Consider the following 19,731-nt stretch of genomic DNA (forward strand, 5'->3'; position numbering starts at 1 on the left):
AAAAGGCTAAACAAGCTATTCTTTGAAAATGTTTCATATCACATTTATTTTTAAACCTTTAAATAAAAACGATTTGGACAAATACCTATTCATAATGTGTTTTTTTGTAAACAGGGAATATTTGCAACTGTGGTGGAGCAAAACGAGGGCATCCAAAAAATTGTAAAGTACAAGTTTTATGTATTAAAGATGCAGATGGAACCATTTACCCACGGGGTAAATTCTGTCCATCTGACCTATGTCGAAATAGCTTCACTGGAGACTGCTCAAATAACTGCTCCGATGCTGTTTGCCAAGAAGAAGTTCCTCAAGGTAACAAAGTTGACGTGTGTGTGAATAATCAAATCCAACACTAAATACATAACGTAATACGGTATAGATGCGATATATCTTATTATTTAGAAATGCTTACTTATCATTACTGCTAAAATTCAGTTGCTATCTGCTCTTTGATTGGGTTGTTGTCTATTTGACATATTCCAATTTCCATTCGCAATTTGATAAATACTTCGAGAATTTCCTTTGACACAAAGCTTGTTGGCACATAAAATTATAAGAACCGCTATGCATTGCTTGATTCATTTATTAAAAATTAACAATTGTTCATCCTTGGTTACGTAACTCATGTTTGAACATAGAACGATTTAATGTTTTTTTTTTAAAGATTTGTTCAACGACAACTACAACTACAACATTAATGCCAACATGACGAAGATCACCTTTTGTTTGAATACTAATAATAGATAAACAAATTTTGATTTTTTAATGGACATAGAGAAAATAATGCGGTAGAAAAGTTACGATTTGATTCAGTCCAAGAAAGAACAAATACAAAGTATAAACGTATACCTTTATTAAAAAGGGGCGTCAGGTTAACGTAACTTTGATTTCTTTATTCATTGCTTCGTTAATCTGATTTGAATAAGCATGATGAAAAAGGTTTGTTCGCAGAAAAAAAGCATTTTGCATTTATTAAGATGGTACAGAACACTACAGAGAGATAACTCTGTCTGCCTGAACGTTAAATTTATATTATAGTGTTCAGAAAATAGTAAGCTTCTCGATGGTCAAAATAAGTGTTAGTCTTACAGTTACATATCCAGTGAAACGTTTTGATAAAGTGTATGGTTCAAGTTTTTTGAAATTTTATAATTTTGTCAAAGGGTCAAAGTAAATACTTGGCAATATTTTATGAAAATTAAACTAGCCAAACTAATTTTAGTCAAGGTCATTGGTACCACATTAAGGTACATTTTATTTGTTTCCGATAAGGTGTTGATACGATTTACTAGATGTATTTTTATCGTGAGTTTTAGTTACGGGAAGTCAAATATGCAAAATACTAAGTTTGCAACTTCCTCAGACAACTATTGAGAGTTTGGCGTATTTATTTCACACGCTTTGAATTTGATGATATCAACTGTTTCATTATCATATTTTTTTTAAATTACGGTCTTTAGTGTACTCGATAAGGGCAATGCAATTTACGCCACAGATTTGTGAACGAATGAAAATCAATTATATTGTTTTATAAACTCTCTCACAAGGCTGTTGCGTCGCTTTTCTGAAGGTTTATTTATATTTAAAAAGCTTATATTTTATTTGTTGTAGATTTTTGTACAACACCAGATCCACCTACAACTACGCCAATACCTTCTGCATGTATGTACTTGGTATTTATATGCTCCTTTGCTTACATATGATTTGCCTGTTTGTATCGGGCATTTGTAATATGTAACATCTTTGTAGTCTTGTCTATCACAATTTCTATAAGATGGAACCAAATAAACTTAAAGTACTGTTACCTCCACCTACAACATTTTTGTCAATTTCAGTTTTTTTACACTAACTTCAGATTTTGGAACATAAAGCACTTTGAAGTATTTCCTATGCAACGCACAAATATTTGATTTACAACACCAGTGTAGTTGTTGCCCGTCACAATATCTAAAACAAATGGTTCAAAACTGATTTGAAGTGACCTACCCCTTCTATTTTTTTTGTCGATTTCAGTTTTTTAACAATAACTCTTGATTTTCGAACATAAACAACGCTGGAGTATTTCCTAAACGATGCGCCAATGTCTCATCTACAACACTTATAGTGTTGTTGTCCTTTAAAATATCTAAAACATTTGTTCAGAATAAACTTCAAGTTTCCTACCCCTCCTAATCTCATTTTTTCGATTTCAGTTTTTATACCCTTACTTCAAATAATCAAGCATAAACCACTTGGGAGTGTTTACTTCGCGATGCGCAAATGTCTGATCTGCACCATATATGTAGTCGCACCCGTCACAATCTCTATCAATTGGTCGAAAACTAACTTAAAGTTCCTTACCCTCCCTTATTTTATTTTATCAATTTCATTTTTAACAGTTACTTCAGATTTTCGAACATAAACCTCTTTTTAAAACTAATTTCAGATTTTCGAACATAAACCACTCAAGATTTTTCCTGTGCGATGCGCCAATATGTTATTTTCAACACAATTGTAGTCATTGCCCGTTACAATCTATATAAATTAGTACAAAATTAACTTAAAGTGCCTTCCCCCTAATTTCATTGTGTCAATTTCATTGTGTCAATTTCATTTTTAAACTATTTTTTTTTAGTATGTCTTTCTATGTTGTGATGTTACAGTAATGTTTCAGATAAGGGAGAAGATTTAGTACCATTTAAACGTTTAATCCCGCTGCAATTGTTTGCACCTGTCCTTAGTCAGGAATCTGACGTTCAGTAGTTGTCGTGTGTTGATGTAGTTCAAAAGTATTTCTCGTTTCTCGTTTTTTATATAGATTAGATCGTTTGTTTTCACGTTTGAATGGTTTTACACTAGTATTTGTTTCGATTTGAGCTAAAGCTCAGTGTTGATGACCGTACCTTGACCTATGATAATTTACCTTTATAAATTGTGACTTGGATGGAGAGTTGTCTCATTGCCACTTATACCACATCTTCCTATATATAAGTTTAGATTTTCGAACACAAATACTCTGGTGTTTTCCTATGCGATGCACCGATGTCTGATCTTCAACACCCATATAGTCGTTGCCCGTTGTAATCTGCATTAGTTAGCAAAAATTTAACATAAATGTATTACTGTCCTCCCCCACTTTATTTCATTTTGTCAATTTTAGTTCTTTAGCACAAACGTTTTTACATAAACCATTGTGTAACCAGGTTCAATCCACCATTTTTCTACATTAGAAAATGCCTGTACCAAGTCAGGAATATGACAGTTGTTATCCATTCGTTTGATGTGTTTGGACTTTTGATTTTGCCTTTTGATTTTGGATTTTCCTTTTTGAATTTTCCTCGGAGTTCAGTATTTTTGTGTTTTTACTTTTTCCTATGTGCTACGCTATTGTCTTTTCTGAAACACCTGTAGTCGTTGTCTTTCACAATCTCAAAATTAGCTTAAAGTGCTGTTACCACCACCCCACTCTCTAATTCCATTTTGTCAATTTCACTATTTTACACTAACTTCAGATTTCCGAACATTAACCACTCTGCAATTCTACATATGCGATACGCAAATGTCTGATCTACAACCGATATATATATAGTTGTTGCCCGTCACAAAAAAATGGTTCAAAATTATCTCCAAAGGCCATACCCCTCCTAATTTCAATTTGTCAATTTTCATGATTTTACACTAACTTCAGATTTTTTGACATAAACCACTCTGAAGTTTTTCCTTTGTGATGCGCCAATGTCTCATCTGTAACACATAGTATGTAGTTATCGCCTATCACAATCAATCTCTATAAATTGGTCCAAATTTAACGTAAAATGCACTACTCCTCATCCTAATTTCATTTTGTCAATTTCAGTTTTGTAACACTAACTTCCGATTTTCGAACATGACCCATTCTGGAGTTTTCCCTAAATGATGCTACAATGATCAATGCAAATAAGGAAAAATAAAAAATAATATATTACTTTATTTATAGATATAGTTTGCAACGATTCAACAGTTCCTCTATATTCTGGACCTGTAGACATAAAATGTATGTTGAACGAAACATCATTCACAATGATAAATATAACTTTCAAATCATCAACAACTTCAAATTCAGTTTTGAAAGCCACGATAAACAATAAAAGGAATGTGTCATACTTGATTCCGGATGATAACTTCTCTATAAGTTTGGAATCTGATGTTTTAACCATTTCAATAAAGAATGCTACTTGCTCGACAGATGGTATTTATGGCGTAACTGTTGATTTGAACAATGTCATTAAAGAGGAAGCAATTGGAAAACTGACTATTTCAAGTTAGTGCAAGTATTATAGTTGTTACATATAAAAGGACATTTAAAAGTATTCTTTTTAAATATATAAAAGTACATATTTTATAAATGGCAAACATTTAATTACATCGGAACCCAGAAAAAATAAAATCAAAGAAAAAAAGGGAAACAAACAAATATATGACAACCAGAACTAATGCTACTACTGCTGAATATTAGAAATTCATTTTTGCGACAAAATGGTTTTCTGTTAAAACAATGATTGATATTAAATGCTAAGGAAGGGTTAAATGTTAACAGAATATCATAAAAGAAAAAAACATTTGGAACACAATCGTATATATTCAAATCAGTTGGACCAGGTACAATGTGTTTTGATATGGTAAACATCATGCGTTGTTCACTCTTTGTCATTTACACTTCATGACACAAAAATAAATAACGTTGAAATAAATAACCTGACGATTTCTTCCCGCTAGAGCTGGTATAATCAAGAATACTATGTGCCAATGATGGTGTCAATTTGAATACTATGTGCCAAAGATGGTGTCAATTTGAGGGGTAAAGAAACAAGGACTTTGGTTATTATACTGTGCGACAAAATGTTGAGGGTAGACATAAAATAACAAGTTCAAACCAAACAAAAATAATGGGGCTGTCTTATAAGTTAAGAACTTCATGAATGATTGTATATCACATCTCCTTTTTATTTACTTTTGTTATTTAGAGAACTGGGTATATCTTTTATTGTTTTTGTTTCATAGAAGTATGAAAATTAAGTTTTGTTCTTTTTTCACATGTTTATTGTTTAGGACAAGATTTTACCATCCTACTAAATTCTGGTTATTTTTATTGTCTTTGGCATACTTTCTCATTCACATGGACTAAGTATCCCACATCTTTTGTTCATATGATTACGTCATAAAATTGAGAAAGGAAATGGTGAATATGTCAAAGCGACAACCACCCGACCATAGAGCAAACAACAGCCGAAGGCAACCAATGGGTCTTCAATGTAGCGAGAATTCCCGCACCCGTAGGTGTCCTTCAGCTGGCCCCTAAAATATGCATAATAGTACAGTGATAATGGACGTCATACTAAACTCCGAATTATACACAAGAAACTAAAAATTAAAATCATACAAGACTAACAAAGGCCAGAGGCTCCTGACTTGGGACAGGCGCAAAATTGCGGCGGGGTTAAACATGTTTATGAGATCTCAACCCTCCCCCTATACCTCTAGCCAATGTAGAAAAGTAAAAGAATAACAATACGCACATTAAAATTCAGTTCAAGAGAAGTCCGAGTCTGATGTCAAAAGATGTAACAAAAGAAAATAAATAAAATGACAATAATACATAAATAACAACAGACTACTAGCAGTTAACTGACATGCCAGCTCCAGACCTCAATTAAACTGATTGAAAGATTATGTCTTCATCATATGAATATCAGGTACAATCCCTCCCGTTAGGGGTTTAGTATCATACTATCATAAAATATATGAGAAGAACATAACCCGTGTCATGCCAACAACTGTTTTTTAGAAATAAATGTGTTTAGTTCCGATGCAAAGACCCTATCAGTGAATCAATGTTAATGTATACACTACACATGTACGTTGGAGAATTTGGTTTACTGAATTTCTAAAAATGTACCTTAATTATTTGACCATCCAAATCAATATTATTTATGTATTTTTTAGTTTGAGTGTTCTTTTATTTATTTGTGCTGTGTTCCCGTCATGTTATGTTGTCACTTTAGCGGTATATGTAACATTGCTATAAAGCGCGGAGGTTTGGCTAGCCACAAAACCAGGTTCGACCAACATTTTTTCTTAAAATGAATAAGGATTATGGCAGTTGTTATCTGATAGCTTGTTTCTACATAATTATGTTGCATTGTGGTTTATTTTTTTGTTGCACTTCAGTGTTGTTTTGATTTTTCCCTCCTTTTTATACCAGTAGTTGATGCGTTTTCCTCTGTTAAAGTTTGTAACCCGGATTTGTTTTCTCTCAATCAACAGCGGTTTACTACTGTTGTCTATACATGTAATATATTAATGTGACGAAACATTCTCTTCGTTGATACAAATACAACGAAAGAAAATGAAACGATACAAGAAATTCGAGTATTTTTGGTTTATGATAAGACACCTGACTTACTCTTCATTTTCTAAACAAAGCCTTGTTTGTTAGATGATTGGAAAGGCTAGAGAAAAGGTTTATAGCCATACTATTTTATTTCAAAACTGCTTAAGCAGAAACTAAGTACCCATTTTAATATTGGATGCTGAATTTGAATTTATAAACTATCATTGAAAAGAAAACTAAGGTAACCGTTATGATATGGGTTCAGATATGAATCCTGCATATAGAGAATATATCTCCCATTGATAAGCTATTCCAAAGCTTGCATTTTCCACCATAATCTAGTTCCTGTTTAGTAGGACGTTTTTAAACAAAAGATTCAAAGAAAGTAATGAAGTTAGAGTCATCACTTCGAGTATTTTATGGAACCATCATGTGCTTCTTTACATTTTTTAACGTTCCGATTGATGCATCATGGTGAATATAATCGGCTTACCATTTTGATGCACTGGGATCACAATCGATATTTAATTCGGGCTGCTCATTCTTGGTTTTTCTGAATCGTTTTTTGCAGAATTTGTTTTTCTTTTTGGTTCTTTTTACTTATGTTTGTTTTTGGTTTTATTTTTGGGTTTAGGTTTGACTTACGAGCTCGTGTATCCCTTAAGTATCTTCTATCGCTCTTGTATCTAGTTTGCAAACAATCCGTATGCTGTACATTATGGGATACAATGTTTTTTACACTACGAAAGAAACAGAAGTGAACTGCTGTTCAATAGTCATGAATCGATTAAGCGAAAACAAATCCGGGTCACAATATTAATCCAAAACGATCAATTGAAAACGGTAGATGGAAATCAGAAAAACTGGTTGTATTTTACAAACATGACAAGGAAAATCGTAAAAGTACATACAAACAACTGCTGTATTCATGACTTGGTAAAGAATATTTTGCAAGAAGATGGTAGTTGAACCTAGTTTAATTTAAGGTTTATTGTTTTGAAACAGTGAAATAAATTTAACACAAAACAAAATGGCAAACAAGTTAAAAAGAAAACACAAAGCAAAATGACAAACAAATTAAAACATGCACATGCAGACAAACAGAACATATGTTATATGTTATATGAGTTTGACTATCCCTCTAGTATCTTTCGTCCCTCTTTTATAAAAAAAAATTCTTAAAAAATGCATATGCTATGTATCTTTAACTACATCTAAGATTACATTAGAACATTTACTGAAATATCTCAAACGAATCACAACAACGCCTCACTATTCTAGTTATTTACAGGTAATCCCCGACAACCTTTGATTACAATGCATACCGATCAAATCGTTGATTTGGGATATTACAGAGGCGATCGTCTTCACACATGTACTGGCGATGTTGGTGTACCATCGACACATTTGATTATCGAGTTGGTTTATGCAAATGGAAGTGAATTCCAAATAACAGGAGAAAATATTCAGTCTCGACAACTACAAAGTGGGAACTGTTCAAACAGTGAGACAGTTAAATTTGGTATCTCATTCACGTCAGAAATGAATGGTGGTAAGGTGAGATGTAGCATCAATGGGAGTAGTGTTAATTCAACTAAGAATGAAATTGATCTGGCATTGATTCCACGTAAGATGTTCTCTTTAAACTTATTTGTTCAAATATAATGTTGCTATGTATGTCTCATCTCAACTATCTATGCAAACTACATTTAAAAGGATTAAGATCAAAGATAGGTCGGATCAGAAGCAGAATAATGTGTGTCGTTTGAGATGAAAGATTTCCTGCGGACTGTAACCTTGTGAACTATCACGTTAACTCCAGCTCTAATGTCGGTCTATTACAACACAGGATTAATTTTCATTTAAAATTAAAGGTTACTACCTGTCAAAATCATGTTCATCAAGTTGATTCAAAATCTCATATTTCATTTATAACTAGTATGTTACACATGTATCCATATTATAAAATCATATAAAATTATTTACAGGACATGGGTTCGAGATTATGTATTGTAGTCTACACACCATATAATTAACTATCGAGTTGACCTCTGAAAATAATTGATGATCATATGCATAAAAGCGATATAGACATGAAGATAGATATAAATACATGTAAAAACAAACTCGTGTATTTCGATTTTTTTTAGGTCTGTTTAATTTCAAATATAGATTAAAAAACATGTTTATCATCGTTTTTACCTGTATAACAATGATATTTTGTAGATCCAAACAGTCAGTCAAATGATTAACCTTTGTTTTACTTTCAATGTTGATATTGTGTTCCTTTAAAGGGACGGGGCACAAGCTGTCAAATTCAGGTTCACCAATTTTAATCAAAATTCTCATTTATGATTTATTACAATGTAAAACATTAATCCAAACTATCAAAAGTCTAGAATAAACAATAAACAGGGCAGGGGAATGGAAATACGTAGCCTCATTTCGTGTGTTTTGTCGTCTAGACACTATCTTATTAATTATCGAGTTGACCTATAAAGTCATCCGATTACCATATAATCGATGTTAACATAAATATAGACATGAAATTAGCATTTCATTAATGATTGAGCGAAAAAAAAAGATTTATTTGATTTTTTATATATCTCGTAGCTAGTACCCCTTTAAAAAAAACTCAAAACGCACAATGCATGCATTATTCATCTCAACCTTAGGGTTAAAGTGAAGTTCACACGAATACTGATTCAATGAGGTCAAATTATTCATTTGCAAGTGAATAATTCATCATCAATGTTTCTTTACTTATTTTGACAAATTAAAATTGATGGAAAATACTGGCCACTAAAAGTGAAATATTATTTCACAAGCGTACTTTCATTAATGATTGAACACAAACAGTATATATTTCGTAGCTTTTGCCCCTTTAACATGTTTTCGTTCTGAAAATACATATTTATTTGCTGTTGGGCGTAACGCAGCCATCCTTCATCAACATCATCAATTAATGACAGCCAGAGCACAAAATTAAGCTAGAACAAACCAACAATCAAAGTTTCAGAATATGTTGTCTGATGACCTGGTACGATGTTGTAAAAGTCGTTTTACGAATTTGTCACCTTTAACGCGTTATCAAAAGCCAACAGAAACGTGCATTGCAACCCATGTTAAGGTGCGATCAGACAGATTATTACTATTTATTTTATACAGTAGAGTGAAGATTTTTGCAGTTGATATTGTGTTTTTCTTACGAATATACTTGTAGTTGTTTTTTAACATTAAAAATTTGGAATTGCTTCTTATAAGGTATTGAAAAAAATCACTTCAATTTGTTTAATTTCAGGCGATATATGCAATTGTGGTAAACATTCGGATACTATAGGTCATCCACAGAGCTGCTATGCCTATGTGTTATGTGAAGAAATACAGGGTATTATTTATCCTTATGGAATATCATGTCCATCTGGAGAATGTAGAAATAGCATAACTGGAATTTGTTCAGCAAATTGCTCACAGGCAGTATGTGACGAAACTGTACCATCAGGTAATTTTTTTTCAATGATTGATTCCAACAACAACAAAAATTGTAAAACGACTAAAACTTTAAAATAAATTGATCAAATTATCCGTTCAGTTACAAGTGATTGATAATGAAAAGGGATGATATCATTGAGATGTATATTACGAATACCACATATATTTTGAACACCGGGTCCTGTTAAATTTTTGGACCTTATTCATACTTTTTCAAAATACACAAACGGTCGGCCTGTACGCGTACGGTCTGTCTAATTTTAATAGATTGGACAAGTATATTAGACACAAATGTACATTACAAATCAACATAACTATAATGTTAGATTGATACAAAAAGTTCAATTGCAATTGAAATAAAAACTAAGTCTTCAAGTTTAAACTACTACTAAAAAAGTCACGTTCATTTAATATGTTGATCTCCTGTATTTAGCCTGTCAGTAATACATGAAATTGAATAATACTCGCTGAAATTGAATTTATTGGAAGTAAACATAATTTGGGAAGAAAAGTTTTTAGAAAATTTAGGAACTGATCTATACAAAAACTGCAAACGGAAAGGAATATGCATGAACAAAACATATAAATGTAAAAAAAAACTAACGTCTTTCTGAATAAAAGTGCCAAAGAGAAAATAAATAATTCGTTTCAATTGATTGAATGTTTATTCAGTTTATTCATGTTATTGTAACAATATTAATTTAAGATTTTCACAGATGCCTGTTTAAAATCAACCCCTTTTGACCAAATACACCTGTATGGTCGAGCTCATACTAGACCGTACGGGTATACTCATACAATAAAACTAGTTTGACAGTGTTGTAGTTTAACTTTTATTAAATTCTAGAAGTATAAAGCCCGGTTGTGGATACATCTCGCAGAATGAGAACGAATAAACGCTTAAAGAATGATATTTCTTAGATTTATATCATTTTTAGCTCACCTGGCCCAAAGGGCCAAGTGAGCTTTTCTCATCACTTTGCGCCCGGCGTCCGTCGTCAGTCGTCGTTAACTTTTACAAAAATATTCTCCTCTGAACCTACTGGGCCAAACTTAAACCAAATTTGGCCACAATCCTATCTAGTTTAAAAATGTGTTTGGTGACCCAGCCAACCAACCAAGATGGCCGCCATGGCTAAAAATAGAACATAGGGGTAAAATGTAGATTTGGCTTATATCTCTGAAACCAAAGCATTTAAACCAAATCTGAACGGGATAAAATTGTTTATCAGGTCAAGATCTATCTGCTCGAAATTTTCAGATGAATCGGAGAACCCGTTGTTGCCCCTAAATTGGTAATTTTAAGGAAATTTTGCCATTTTTGGTTATTATCTTGAATATTATTATAGATAGTGGTAAACTGTGAACAGCAATAATGTTCAGTAGAGTAAGATCAACAAATAAGTCAACATGATCAAAATGGTCAATTGACCCCTTAAAGAGTTATTGTCCTTTAAAGTCAATTTTTAACAATTTTTCGTAAATTTTTGTAATCTTTTACAAAAATCTTCTCCTCTGAAACTATTTAGTCAAATTTATCCAAACTTGTCCACAATCATTATTAGGGTATGTTGTTTGAAAAATGTGTCCGTTGACCCGGCCAGCCAACCAAGATGGCCGCCATGGCTAAAAATAGAACATAGGGTAAAATATAGATTTTGGCTTATAACTCTGATACCAAAGCATTTAGAGCAAATCTGACATAGGTTAAAATTGTTTATCAAGTCAAGATATATCTGCCCTGAAATTTTCAGATGAATCGGACAACCTGTTGTTGGGTTGCTACCCCTTTATTGGTAATTCTAAGGAAATTTTGCGGTTTTTGGTTATTATCTTGAATATTATTATAGATATAGATAAACTGTAAACAGCAATAATTTTCAGCAAAGTAAGATCTACAAATAAGTCAAATGCCCAAAATGGTCAGTTGACCACTTCAGGAGTTATTGTCTTTATAGTCAATTTTAATATTTTTTCTTAAATTTTTGTAATCTTTTACAAAAATCTTCTCCTCTGAAACTACTAAGACAAAATATAACCAAACTTGTCCACAATCATCATAAGAGTATCTAGTTAACAGTTTTCATTAATTTGGTAAATTTTTGTAAATTTTTACAAAATATTTTCCGCTTGTAACGTTAACGAAAGGGCCAAGTTTATTATAGATAGAGAAAATTGTAAGTAGCAAGAATGTTCAGTTAAGTAAGATCTACGAACACATAACCATCACCAAAACACAATTTTGTCATGAATACATCTGTGTAATTTATTTGATATGCACAAATACCAAGGTGAGCGACACAGGCTCTTACGAGCCTCTAGTTGAATTAGCCTCATCTTAGATATGTATACTATCGCCTTTTATAAAACTTTATTATGACATATTTTTATCCATTTGATTTGTGATTTAATATTCTAATTTTACAAGATGACCTTAAGTTTAGAATTATTGTAATGTTCTCAGATTTTTTTGCTGAAGATTTTAAAATCCCCCTCACTTTTAGATGTTTTTAGTTTTCGTCTCTTTTCTTTTCTGTTCATTTGAAAACGATAAGTAATAAGACATGTTTTCTTAATTAGAAACATTATTTGTTGATTATCAATCATTTTTTTTACAAAGTTCACAAACAAATGCAAGGTAATTAAAAAAAAACTATATGAGGAAAACGAGCTGAAACATAAGATCAGTTGTTTTTTCTCGTAGAAGGGTATAATTTTTATTCTGCTTATCCGCGGCTTTTCCGTTGAAAAATAGTTTTCAAAAGGTTAAATATGTATGATAAATACATGCATTCATTAAAAAAATGATATTCATCTTCCGGCATTGTCGTCGCCTAATTTCATGGCTGTTATTTCAGACTGTTTATGTTTACATAATATTATTCATTTATCACATAGAAACGCGTAATCTAAGTATCAGAATGTTCCAATAAGATTTATGCATATATAATTCAATATAGAAAATAGCAGCAACCTGGAGAAGACATAAGAGAAATGCACTCGAATTTTCTTTGTGCAATGCTTGTTCTGTTTCTATCTGTTAGACTTGAAAGTCCTGCTTAAGAGGAACAACTTGCAGAGTAATATATTACTAAATGTCTGTATAGTATAAATGACAAATCATGTTAACTTTCAGGATTCTGTACAACCCCTGCGCCTATGTTACCAACTGTTGCACCTTCTCAGGGTAAGTATTCCGTTGTTTTAAAGACAACTTTTTATCAATATTTGCATCTTTGATTAGTAATGTTTCTCCCCAAAACAGAAAATACAATAGCGATATATGGTTTACATTTAAACAATACTGAATGTGCTAAAATGTATATTAAGATAATGTGCAAGTCGCGATTTTTTTCTGAAAATGGTGCAAAACGCAGGTTTAGACCTTATGTTATACAGCTATTTAAAATCTTCAAAGTGAGATTATGCTGCATAGATTAGACACACTTTATACTTGATGTAGGGCTGCGTAACGTCAAACGACAAAAAAAAATAGACTGACATATATACTGAACCGGATATGTATCGTCAAAGTTCACAAAGATTGCAGATTGCAGAAAGACATGTTACCTTACCCTGACAGAATATTCTGATTCGAACCCGTACAGTCTTTGTTCTTACTCTGGATGTCGCGTGCTTCGCGGAGAAGCAACTAATACCTTTTTTAAGGTCTTTGGTGTAGCCCGTTTGGGGTTCGAAACTCACGACCTCCTTCATACAAGACGAAAACGCTACCACGAATCAACCGAGGCAGTATATCGCACTCGGATATCTTGAAGCTGAAGAATAATTGTGAAAATAAAACATGTTAAGTAAGTAAAAGAGAGGCAGATGATACTGAAGGGACATCTAATTTCATGAGTCTATTAAAACATGACAACGACATGGCAAAATGACTAAATGAAAAAAGAACAACAATTAAAAAAACACCACATAGACCACTAAAGATTGAGAATCACGAATCCAACCAAAAACCACAATGGCATCAAATAACAAACTATACTGGACTGAAACTATGTAAAGTTATATTTAACGTGACACAACAATGTTTCGTTTGGTAATAAACAAATAAAGATGTGACAAAAATGGTTTCGAGAGAAGCTTAGTATTAGAATAAAAACTACAGATGTCCAAGATAAGGGAACGTACATATTGTAGGTGTAGGACTATTGCTTTATTTACAAAAAAGTAAATATCCAGCTATGATGATAAGTCGTTCACCTCAGGACATTTTTTTCTTATTTTTTTCTGTAGACTTAGCTGTGATTTTTTAATACCATGCATTGTCAAGCTTAGTAACTCATAATTGTTTCTCAGTAATTCAATGTACGATGCTGTCCCATACTGAACCTACTGACGTGATGTAAAATCGTTCTACCCAATCAAATTGTTCTATTATCAATTACGTGCTTTTTCAGTCTACGGCAATTAAGTTATTTGTTTGTGGGATATTGCTTTAAAATAGTTTGCAATAATTTGGGGGTTTATTCATCAGGAAACCTCATTTTTGGCCATCCCTATCGACATCAATGGAATTTTGTATGAATATGTACCTACAGTCATGATGGTCAGAATATCGATTATTTTATAATGAAATAAAACAAATTTTCTATGAAAAATAAATGTTAATTGTTTTTTATTAACCTACTCTATATTCCTGTACAAAATTATGGCATGGACATCGTTTTTTTCATATAGTTTTCCTTTCATTTTGGTTGGGCTTTTTTCGCGAGTCATTTTGAAATTCCTAAAAATGCTATTTGCTTGACATGTATTGCCTGCCACAAGATTGATGACGCTGAATGGAATGTACATAAAGCAATGCAGACTTGAAGTGAGATTTTGTGAAGTTCTAGAATGTGTTTAGGCATTCGGAAATTGGGATTGAAACGTTCATAAGAAAATTGGCATTTTGGAGCAATACTTGAGAACAACAATGAAAACTTACCTTTAGACATGTTTTTTTTATTCAAAAGAGTATAAAAAACGTATTCTGCACTAATTTTCTACGCTGGAAGTAGCGTAGTGACGTCAATGCGTAGTTTCTCCGTGTGTTTAGTTCAATCACAAATACCGAACGAACTAACAAGATGACCGATTTTAGACTACGGTAGGATATATATTTATATACATGTATATATTATATATTTATATTATTATTGCAGATATCCAGTGTTACGGAAATTCAACATTTCAGTTTTCAGGGAAAGTTCAAATAGTTTGTGTTTTAAATCAAACAGAGTTTACGTCAATGAATGTGACTTTTGAGACCACAAAACAATCAAATCTTATTGCACAAATAGCAAGCAATAGAACTGTAAAAATGGTTGACACGAGTGGAAAAATTGATGTCCAAATATCTAGCAAAACTGTTACAGTAGAACTTTTGAATGCATCATGCATTGATAGTGGTCTGTATGTGGTTAGAATGGACTTCGGGAGCGAAACGGCTATTGCACAAGGCCAATTAACCATTAAAAGTATGTCTGAATTTAAGTTTATGATAAACACAATGCCGATAAAACCGTGCTCAGTCTCACATTTCAGAAAGAAAAGGGAGTTATTGTTATACGAGATGAATTCAACATTTGCAATTTTTGCAACATATTAGTCATTGAACTGCGTTATTATATGACTATCAATTTTTCTTTTAATTTTCATGAGCTCAACACTTAAGGAATCCTTTTTTTTATTAATCGTTGTATTCACCGAAAGAAAAGTAAAGATAGGTTTTAAAAAAAGATTTGGAACAGCATTGTGCTATTATATCCTCTCTGGTCGGGTAATTGTCTCTTTTACAATTCCAAGTTTCATTTGTTTTCAAATCTATTTTTAGATATTAATGTTTTTATACAATAACAACAAATTTTGTTCTTCACATAATCTCCGTTATAGATTTAGCCCGAAAAGGAAAAATACAAAATGCGGGAATAGCGAGAAGAAACCACAAAAAGAAAAATCCCCCCCCCCCCCCCCCAAAATCGTGCTTCAAGAAAATTCAATACAGAAAGTTCCAAATCAAATGACAAAATCAAACGCCTTAACCCAATAAACGAATAGATACCAACTGGCATATTACTAACTTGTACAGGCTTTTCTTATGTCGTGAATGGTGGATAAATAAACTCATCATAGATACCAGAACTTAATTTTATATATACGATCAAATCGGGTTGATTTAGATATATAAAGTGTATTTTATCTTCTAAGTTGTATATAATAACCTTTATCAGATCAACAAAATAATAAATTGAAAACTTATGAACAATTTCATTTTAGCAAAACCAGATAAACCATCGCTTGAAGTACCTTTCCATACAGTTGAAAATCAAAATATACAAATCATCTGCACAGGAAATACAGGAAATCCAGCAGGGTCACTTCAAGTATTAATCAAAAGACTAAATGTCAGCGACACTATTAAACTTAGTAGTGATTCTGTACAAGTGATTCAAAAACCTGAAATCTGTAGCTATGAGGAAACAGTTACAATAGAACAAAAGCTCACATCTGAATGGAATTTAACAACTATTAAATGTCAGGCTGTCAACCAGGAGACAATAACCGACGAAGATGATAGTATTTACTACACATCGGAAGAATCACAGATTGTATTAATTGAAGGTAGATTTAACTTTAATATTTAAGAGTGACTTTATATATGTTAAAGATAACAGATAATATGAAAATAAGAAGATGTGGTATGATTGCCAATGAGAAGACTCTCCACAAGAGACAAAATTACACAGAAGTTAAGAACTATAATTATAGATCACCGTATGATCTCTAATATGCCTTTATCTGATGAATTTCGACTGAAAGTGTGTCCGGGAATGCTATCGGACAACTAGATTAATATGTTTGAAAACAAAAAAAAGCTCTTGCCATGTACTTTATTTGAAACATTGATAATATTAGGTGGTAATTATCATGATGTAAGGTACTTTATATAACAGCTATACTAAAACAATGAGCTCAAGTAAAATAATTACCAGACAACTTCCCGTCGAGGATTAAGTGTGTGTCTTACAATCACGTTCTCCCTGGTTTTGACATGCAAACTTAGTAAAATCTGTTTCCTTAGAATTGAATGTTAATAAAAATGTATTTTTTTTTTCAAAAATCGTAGGCTGTATACACTACCTAATCCTTATCGGTGCAATAATTTGCAATTTTATTTTTTATGCTGTTCAACGTCGTATTTCAATTTGATGTGTTTGGTCTTCCAAATTGATTTTATTCAGGTGTCAGAGTTGAACGAGTCTTTCGTCAGGCATACACAGTTCTAGTTTAGATATCCAGGATGATATTTGAAACGTTTAAATATTTCTACATTTTGTTCAAGGCAAACATTATGAAATACAGAAATCGTTCAGAACATACAAAATTAATAATGGTATAATAAAAGATGACATTCAAACCTTTGAACAATGAAGAATTATATAGTTGCCATATCTCATCAATGACAGGAAAAAATTGAATATTTTTGTCTTAATTATGCGATATGAAAAACAATGTTTTACATTTCAGAAAACTACTGCTCAACCGGAGAACAATACAAATCTCATCCTAAAAGCTGTTATCATTACGTTTGGTGTACAAATGATAGGATTTTCTCATATCAATGTGCACCTCCTCTTTGCTTTTTTAATGCCACGGACCCATGCTCAAATTGTGACGAAGCGCCAGCGCCTTGTACAGAACCATAACATAATACGCTTTAGTGTTTCTATGTACAGGTTAACTTAGCTACCGACCAATTTTATGACATTTATGAGATTATCTCGCTTATATCCTTGTTTTATGGTTAAGATTGAATATATTTCCCTTGTGGTCATTCGTTTATATTATTTATGTCGTATCTTAGGATATAAAAAAATATGCTTGTTGTCTCTGCTTGCCGCTGTCATTTGTATCGGTTGTTTTGTTATGTTCTTACATTTTCGGAATCTGGTAAGCACGAAATATCACTAAGCATAATATTTCCAATACCAATATCGAGTTGCAGGTTAAGAATGTTAGAGAAGTACGTTGTTAAGGGAGTTCGCTTCTCAGTTTCAAAGTAATTAACTTTTCAAAACACTAGTTTATATAGATAGGGGATTAATAAAGGAATCCAAAGAGCAAAAAAAATATATAGGTCACCGTGCTTGTTTTCAAGATATTAGCCATTAAAATTTTGGCTTGGAAATATTCTCTCTTGACTTTTCATAGCTTTATCATTGACAAGTAAAAGTTCTCAAAAACTGTTAAAAAGTAATTAGAAATTTATAAGACTTTAACAGATGGCCTATCATTATGCATGTAAAAGATTTACAAAAAGAAAAATGGGGGTCACCGGGCAAATTTTTTCAAGGCATTCAAATGGATAAAATCAGAGGATTCCGAAATCTGACAAAAAATCTAAAACATGACAAGCCAGCTTCCTTAATATACAACCAGCTACAACTGTATTGCTGCAAAATTAAAAAAAATATCTCAACTGAAGATTGTTTTAAAACCTTAAAATAAGGGATTCAGAACATAAAACATACGTAAACTGACCTTCAGGATTAGTATTTAAGGGAGAAGTATTCCTGATTGGGAGAAGTTTCTTTCTGTTAAAGAACACAAACAGGCTCTCCTTAATTTCTTTGGTATTTTTATTCGTCAAGACTTTGACAAATCCCTTATGATTCTACTTGATTGTGAGCTTTACTTTGCCGGAACGTTTGTAAGTCCCGAAATTGTCAAAAAAAGAGGGACGAAAGATACCAAAGGGACAGTCAAACTCATAAATAAAACAAACTGACAACGCCATGGCTAAAAATAAAAAAGACAAACAGAAAAAACAATAGTACACACGACACAACATAGAAAACTAAAGAATAAACAACACGAACCCCACCAAAAACTAGGGGTGATCTCAGGTGCTCCGGAAGGGTAAGCAGATCCTGCTCCACATGTGGCACCCGTCGTGTTGCTTAAGTGATTACAAATCCGGTAAATAGTCTAAATTCGGTAGGTCATATTCATGAAAAGGAAGGGGATTGTAGTTACGACGTAAGGAACATATCCGATATCATTTGTGAAACGGTTATTCCATAACGGTCAACCAACTCGTGATGGCGTCCGTAAAATTTACGAAGGGATGATTTCAACTTCACCATTTGGAACTCTTGGTTTAATAGCTTCCTTGTGAGCAGCAAACCTCTATCAAGGAAATCATGATAGGAAATGCAAGCACGGGAATATCGTATCAATTGGGAGATATATACCCCGTATGCAGGTGCTGCTGGAATGTTGCTACTTAGAAATGGAAAGTTCACAATTGGAAAGCTGAAATCATCTCTTTTGTCGTAAAGTTTTGTTTTCAACCGACCCTCATTGTCAATTTCTAGATGTAAGTCAAGATATTATAATCAACACTGTTAATGACTGTCGAAATTTGTTTACCACCCAAGAGGTGGACGATTCGCATATGATACTCAATGGCTTAAACTTAGACAAGAAGTTTAAGGAATGGGAAAGAGCGGAAGAACAAGCATACGAACGAATGTGATTTTTTTGTGCGTTCACTACTACAAACATATGACACATACAAACGAGCTATAGGCGCAGATGGGGAACACAAGCAGAGTAAGAGGTGGGGGAATATTTTTTCTCATATTCCAACTAAGTGACTTTCCCCACATCTGTAAACTATTGCATCCTGTATATGCACTTACAGGATGCCACACAGCTTCGTCTCTGTATTGAGTAGGTAAACAAACTGTCTACACGTTGAAGAACACGCACGACTATTTCAGTGGTTTGCAGAGCTTCGTTAATATTGACAGAGATGAAGCCTTTGTTTGGGCTTGAAACGCGCCTCTGACGTACTGAATTATAATACTGGTACCTTTGGTAAC

The 19,731-nt window shown here is 32.6% G+C and overlaps 1 protein-coding gene across 2 annotated transcripts in view; it reads left to right on the forward strand.

The window, feature by feature from the left end:
• The window catches only part of LOC139516681 (serine-rich adhesin for platelets-like), a 39,810-nt gene extending 22,136 nt beyond the window's left edge, over nucleotides 1–17,674 (forward strand). Inside the window, exons 10-18 of one of the 2 annotated variants that reach the window (XM_071306907.1) lie at nucleotides 115–312; nucleotides 1,612–1,662; nucleotides 3,956–4,279; nucleotides 7,641–7,976; nucleotides 9,651–9,851; nucleotides 12,978–13,028; nucleotides 15,007–15,321; nucleotides 16,121–16,465; nucleotides 17,372–17,674. In XM_071306907.1, the coding sequence (XP_071163008.1) occupies nucleotides 115–312; nucleotides 1,612–1,662; nucleotides 3,956–4,279; nucleotides 7,641–7,976; nucleotides 9,651–9,851; nucleotides 12,978–13,028; nucleotides 15,007–15,321; nucleotides 16,121–16,465; nucleotides 17,372–17,550 (2,000 nt within the window). In that variant the 3' untranslated portion in view covers nucleotides 17,551–17,674. The remainder of the gene's footprint in view (nucleotides 1–114; nucleotides 313–1,611; nucleotides 1,663–3,955; nucleotides 4,280–7,640; nucleotides 7,977–9,650; nucleotides 9,852–12,977; nucleotides 13,029–15,006; nucleotides 15,322–16,120; nucleotides 16,466–17,371) is intronic. The other variant, XM_071306908.1, reaches the window with a different exon arrangement.
• The last annotated feature ends 2,057 nt before the right edge of the window (nucleotides 17,675–19,731 follow it).

Source organism: Mytilus edulis, chromosome 3 (genome assembly GCF_963676685.1).
Source record: "Mytilus edulis chromosome 3, xbMytEdul2.2, whole genome shotgun sequence".
NCBI lineage: Eukaryota > Metazoa > Mollusca > Bivalvia > Mytilida > Mytilidae > Mytilus > Mytilus edulis.